This window comes from Lynx canadensis, chromosome D1, assembly GCF_007474595.2.
Source record: "Lynx canadensis isolate LIC74 chromosome D1, mLynCan4.pri.v2, whole genome shotgun sequence".
Taxonomy (NCBI): Eukaryota; Metazoa; Chordata; class Mammalia; order Carnivora; family Felidae; genus Lynx; species Lynx canadensis.
This window is the reverse complement of record NC_044312.2, coordinates 66,055,892-66,061,891: the sequence shown is the minus strand read 5'-3', so window position 1 is coordinate 66,061,891 and position 6,000 is coordinate 66,055,892. Positions and strand designations below refer to the sequence as shown.

Below are 6,000 nucleotides of genomic sequence, written 5' to 3'. Positions count from 1 at the left end.
TCTGTCACTCCCTGTTGTTGCCCATGCTTCCTGAAACATCTTCTTTCTCTCCCTTTTTACCTGAGAAGTTCCTTTTGATCCTCTGGAACTCAGGTCACATTATACCTCCTTCTGGGAACCTTCCCTGACCATCTCCCAACCTGGGGAGATGCCCAGATGCCTTGTAATTATTTAGCTCCCTAATCCCCCTCTACTGTCTGTGTCTCCAACATACAGGATGGGGGAGGATTATTCATACCATCCTGAATAAACTTTGTGAAGCTACTTTCTCCTCCCCACTTTTTGTCCCCTCAGTTCAGCCAGGTTACATACAGGGAGGGGCAGGTGCTATGGTTCCCAGTGATGTTGGTTGTGACCTCCAGGCCACCCTCCCCAAGGGAACAAATGCTTGAGAGAAGTACCCAGGAGAGAACCCAGGAGAGAGCCCAGGGTTAGTCCTTGGGGAAACCAGCTGCCTTCCAGAGTTCTTAGTAGCAGCCTGCCAGATCAAACCTTTTGCTGGAATAATAATAATTTATAATAATTATGGAGTGCTTTTTATGTTCCAGGCACTATTATGACCATTTTACCTGTTTGCACATTTATCTTATGTAATCTTCACAAAAACATGATGGCTGGCACCTGGAGAGTGCCCAAGGTCACATAGTAAATGACAAAGTCAGGATTCAAATCTGAGCATTCTGTTTCTGGGGCCCATGGTGGTAACCAAGATACTATATTACCTTCCTGGCTTCTGATCTCCAGTTTCCTGCCTACCTTCTACGGGAACCAAATCAGAGGGTCCCAAGACAAGGAGCAAGAAGCAAGTTTCTCTCCTCCTCATCCCCCACTTTTTCTCAGGAGGACCAGCTCAGAGACGGATCTGAGATTTCTCATAAGTAGAAAGGGAGCTCCTAAGTGGCTGGGGCCTCTGGAGGCCCTAGGAGAGAGATGAGGACAGCCTGGTGCATGGGAAAAGGCCTGGCTGAGGTGGTGGGTGAGGGAGTTGGGAGCTGGCAGCGAGCCCAGGATTCTAGTCCGGGTTTTGTCTCTTAGACTCTATATAAAGTTGGGGGGAAGTCTTTGCTTCTTTCTGAACCTTAGTTTTCCCCATTTGTAAAACAAGGGTAAATACAGGACTGGCCGATCCATCTCCACCAAAAGAGGCGGCATCTTCAGCTCTCCTGCCCGAGGAAAGGGCAGGGCACGGAAGCCAGGGAGCAGGGGCAGGGAGAAGACGCTCTCTGGGGTCTAGGTCTAGTCTGGAGACGGGACCAGGTGGGGTGTTGAGCTCAGTCTTGCGACCCCATTCCTGTGACAGGGCCGGTTAAGGAGGAGACGTCTGGACCGCCAAGTAGAGGAAGAGGTGGGGGGACAGAACGTGGGCCAGGCTCTCGGCTCTGCAGGATGCGCCCACTCATCCCTCACCTCCTTATCCTCTCAAAAGGAGTCGCAGCCTGTAGAAGGTAGCGGTTGCCGGCGACCCGGCAGTGGCCGGCGGCGCTGCGGCTGCCGCCTGGGAAGCTGCCGCCCTCCGGGCCCGAAGAGCATCACGTCATCCTTTCCGCCAGGCTCCCGCCCCCCTCCCCGACGGCGCCTGCGCAGGCGCGGCGGGAGGGGGTCGCGGTGGGGGTTCTCTCCTCAGCGCTTTCCGCCCTTCTCCAAGCTCGCTCGGGTCGCGGCGCTCTCGGCGGGCGGCAGCGGCGGCGGCGCAGAGAGGAAGGCGTCCAGGATGCGGCGCGGGGCGGCCCGGTGCCCCCCTGACCCGTCACGGCAGCCGCGGCGGCCGCGGGGACCGGGCCAGGGCCGGGGGCGGCGGCCCGAGCCGCGGTAGCGGCGGCGGCGGGAGGGGCAGCCTGAGGGCGGACGGGCGGGCGCCCTGGTGCGGGGGCTCCGCACTCCGCACGGCCCGGCCCGGCTCGGCCCCGGCGCCATGAGCGGCGGCGGCGGCGGAGGGGGCTCGGCGCCCAGTCGTTTCGCCGACTACTTTGTCATCTGCGGGCTGGACACCGAGACCGGGCTGGAGCCGGACGAGCTGTCGGGTGAGTGCGCGCGGAGCCCGGTGCTGCCTCCCTGCGCCCACTGCGGCCCGGGACCCTCGAGGAAACCTCCCCGCTTTGTCCCGGGATCTGGGCGAGGGCCGGTCCGCAGGACCCACGGCTGGCGCGGAGGAAGGGGGCATCGGGCTGGAGGTGGGGAAGCGAGGTTAGAGGCTCTGAGCCGCGAGGTGTCCGAACGGCCCCAATGCTTCTCTGCGCGTTGTCCTGTAGTAGGGGACGAGGAGGAGAGGGAAGCGTTGTGTGATCTGTCTGGTGAAGGTAGAGTGACTTAGTACAAGATAAAGGTAAGCTTGTTCTCGAACACCCGTTAGGTGAGGGAAGAAGGTATTTCACGATTAGTGCAAGTAAGTTCTACCCAGACTTTTAAAAAAACCAAGGAGAGCAAAACAGAAACTTGGTGAGTTTTTCTGGCCCCTTCCCAAGAAGCCAGTTCCTCAAAACCAGCCCTGGGATGGGCCCCCTTTTTGATAGGACATGAAGTAAAGTTGAGCCATGAAGTGAAGTTGAGCCACACGAAGAAGGGTAAGAACTCTCTTAGTTCTAGAAGGTCCTGTACCCCGAGGCTGTGCCTCTTTTTATGAAAAGTAATTGGTGGCCTTTTATGAGATCAGTGTCATTTGTGAATAAAAGCGCAGCAACCTAGTGGGAGAGTCTGGGTTGGGTCGTTAGGCTTCTGAAGTCATCTTTCAAAGAGGAAGTGGTAGGGGAGCGAAGATGGGGCCCAGATCAGATTTGGAAAGAATTGCAGAAGAATGTCATAATTGTAAAATCCCCATGAATTCCACTGCACTGTCATTGGAGCCTTTGAATTGCAACAGTTTTGAAAAAGTTTTTGTCTGGAGTGTCCAGTTTGTAGGTGTCATGTGAGTGGAGGTTTGTTGTTGTCATCCTGACTTGAGAGGGGATACCCCTTTCCAGTGCTCTGTCATGATGTATTTACTTAAGTTTCCTGAAAGTGATTATGCTGTTGACTAATTTTACTTTGTTTCAGAGATAATGGGACAAGGTTGTTGGTTTATTTTTTAATTTTTTTTATGTTATTTATTTTTGAGAGAGACAGAACGCGAGCGGGGGGGGGGGGGCAGAGAGAGAGGAAGACACAGAATCTGAAGCAGGCTCCAGGTTCTGAGCTGTAAGCACAGAGCCTGATGAGGGGCTCGAACTCACCAACAGTGAGATCATGACCTGAGCCAACGTTGGAGGCTCAACTGACTGAGCCACCCAGGCACCCGTTTGTTTATTTTTGTCACCAGAAAAATTTCCATGTTTCTTATGAAAAAAAAAAAAAAATTAGGTGCATACTTCAAGTGACAAAAATAGATCATCTTTTAAAAAACATGATAAATTGATGACTTTTATCAAGGTCAAAACAAATATTATTTTCTCAAATTTATAGCAGATGGAAAAGAATGTCATGAAGCAGTAATGCCATTAATACTAGGCCTTTTGTTGGGGTTGCTTTAGTGTTTCAAGTTCACTCTTTTAGGTCTTTAAATTCTTATAATAAAGATGCTAATTTTTCATCTCTGTTTCATATTTATTAAATTTTTGACTTTATGATGTAGTTGTTGGAATTCAGTTCATGATGTTGGAGTTGGGAGGGACCTCAGAGAGGAAAATGAGCCCCAGGAAGGACAGTAGAGCCTACATCCTGTTACTTAATTGGCTGACTTTTGGTTCATTGCTCCTTACACTAAGCTGCATCTCTGCCTGGCTGGGTCTTTAGAAAACGCAAACATGTTGAGAAAGAATAAAAATAACAAAGTTGTCCCCAGTGAAAGAAACTTTAAAGTGGTGGAATAAACAAGTGTTATTTTTATACTGTGCTTTTGAGTGTCTATTAAATTATATAGAAACTTGATTTTAGAAAATAAAGAGAATGGTTTGCAAATGATAAAGCATAAGAATGAAGCCAGGAAGTGATTTGTTAGAGCATGGATTTTGCGGTTAATCATTCCCCCTCTGCAATACATTGGCTATCTTGGTGACTAGCGGCAATTCAGGTAACTGCTGGCATCTTCATGTATAAAACAGGTAAAGTAAATAAAAAGCATCTCATCAAGTAGACCCTCAAAAACGTTACTTTTCTTTTAGCGAATATCTGTTAATTATCTGTTTTTTCAGCAAGCTAAAATTATATCCCTGTGAAAGCTTGGGAGAATAAAGAAAAGGCGATCAATTGTGTAAAATGTGTGAAGGAAGGGTATTTTTTTGTCTTTTTAAATGTGGTTGCAGTGGTGGAATGCCAAGACCATTTATTCAGTAGGTGGCCTTTGTTCGAATAGGCACTGATTGAAGGATTTCTTTTTTCCTTCATTTCATTTCTGGTGAGTTGGTAGGGGAATCTGGACGACCCAGAGGGAATCTGAATAAAATAAAACAGAATACAAATAGCTCTATGCAGGTCAGTATTGAGACTCTCCAGGGTGTATTTTCTCTCCTTAGCGAGCCTTATAGCTCCCAAACTGATGATGTCATAGTAAGTGAAACTATAGTAAATTGTGAACTGTACCCAGGTTCTTTAGGGAGGTATGAGGAGTCTATGTTCTCTCCAGGCAAATTAAGTTCTATACCTCACATAGCTTCTATGCTTTTAAAAAAGTGAGTCCTGAACAAGCAAATCAAAGACATTCAGTGTTTCTTAGTTTTGTGGAGAAGGATTAAGATTCATTCTCTGGTTGCAACAATAAGCAGAGAGCTTAGATTCAATCTCTGGTTGCAACAATAACCATAGAGCTTGCTGCGTTGAATATAAACTCAAATCATTGGATTTTATAGGAGTCTCTCTCTGTCACCTCTTCCCCTTTTTTGCAGATTTAAGTATTTAGGCAAGTCATTTAGTTACTTGTTGTGCAGGGAACTGAGGAAGGTAAGAAAATTGTTTTCTTTCTGGTTAGTTGAAGTATTTTGGGTTGTGAAGAGAGGAAGGTAATCAATGAATGAATCCTAAGTCTAGCCAACTTTAGGAAATAGTATCTGCTTGTTGGCTTTTTGAGCTCGTCGGATAGATAAGCAAATCTGTAAGAATTGCTTTCAATCTACGTTTTCATTACTGTTGGCTCAGCCTGAGTGGGGAGGCAGATGGCAGTAGAGTCCATTCCCACTCTTATCCTTTGATGGATGGGTGTCCTGGGCATCTTTGTTTCTCCCTTTTCTTCTTATGGTCACCACCACTGACTGCAGGAGAAGGCTTACCATGAGATAGGATTCCTGAGTTTACGTTCCCTGTTTCTGAGTGAGAATTAAGATCCCAGAATACTTGCGACCTGTTTTTTACCTTTTTTAAGTTCCTCTGAACTACCTGTGCCCAGCGTTGAGATGTGAGTTTTCTTGGTTCTTGCATCCACTACTCCAGTTGTCCCAGGCTCTGAGCAAAGGACTTTGCCAAGAATTGAGGAGAAGGGCTTGGGAATATAGAAATGAGACTGGCCAGTATCCTGCCAAGAATTGAGGAGAAGGGCTTGGGAATATAGAAATGAGACTGGCCAGTGTCCTGTATGAGCCTATTTAGAACACTGAGAATACACTGAAATCATCTCTTAATGTCACCGTTTGAAGAGAGGAAAAAATGTTTACTGACTAGGAAGGTCAGAGGCCTGGTGAGATCATACTCCTCCTTAACCATATTGAGCAGTGAATTTAGAACATTAAGACTCATGGCATGTCAAACATGGAAGCACTCTTCAAGAGATTATATAACCTTATGATTTTACAGATGAAGAAACTGAGGACCTGAGAAAGAGAATATTTTTCTCCCTTGCCACATTTCATTCTTCTTTTCTGCTACTTGAGTGATGCTTTGAAGCAGTCCATTGAGTAGAGGGGACAAATAAAAAGACAAGTAAAATATTTGTTTGGCAGGGGCAGGAGCAGACATTATGTCAGTTTTTCTAGTACAGGTTTCTGTTTCATTTTTTTTTTTTTTAATGTTTATTTATTTTTGACAGAGAGAGAGAGACAG

At 47.2% G+C, this 6,000-nt stretch overlaps 1 protein-coding gene across 2 annotated transcripts in view; it reads left to right on the top strand.

Annotated features, from left to right (window-relative positions):
• The first annotated feature begins 1,888 nt into the window (after nt 1-1,888).
• DENND5A (DENN domain containing 5A) overlaps nt 1,889-6,000 on the top strand; it is a 118,550-nt gene continuing 114,438 nt past the window's right edge. The window contains exon 1 of one of the 2 annotated variants that reach the window (XM_030331138.1): nt 1,889-2,021. In XM_030331138.1, coding sequence (XP_030186998.1) covers nt 1,913-2,021 — 109 coding nt within the window. In that variant the 5' untranslated portion in view covers nt 1,889-1,912. The remainder of the gene's footprint in view (nt 2,022-6,000) is intronic. The other variant, XM_030331139.1, reaches the window with a different exon arrangement.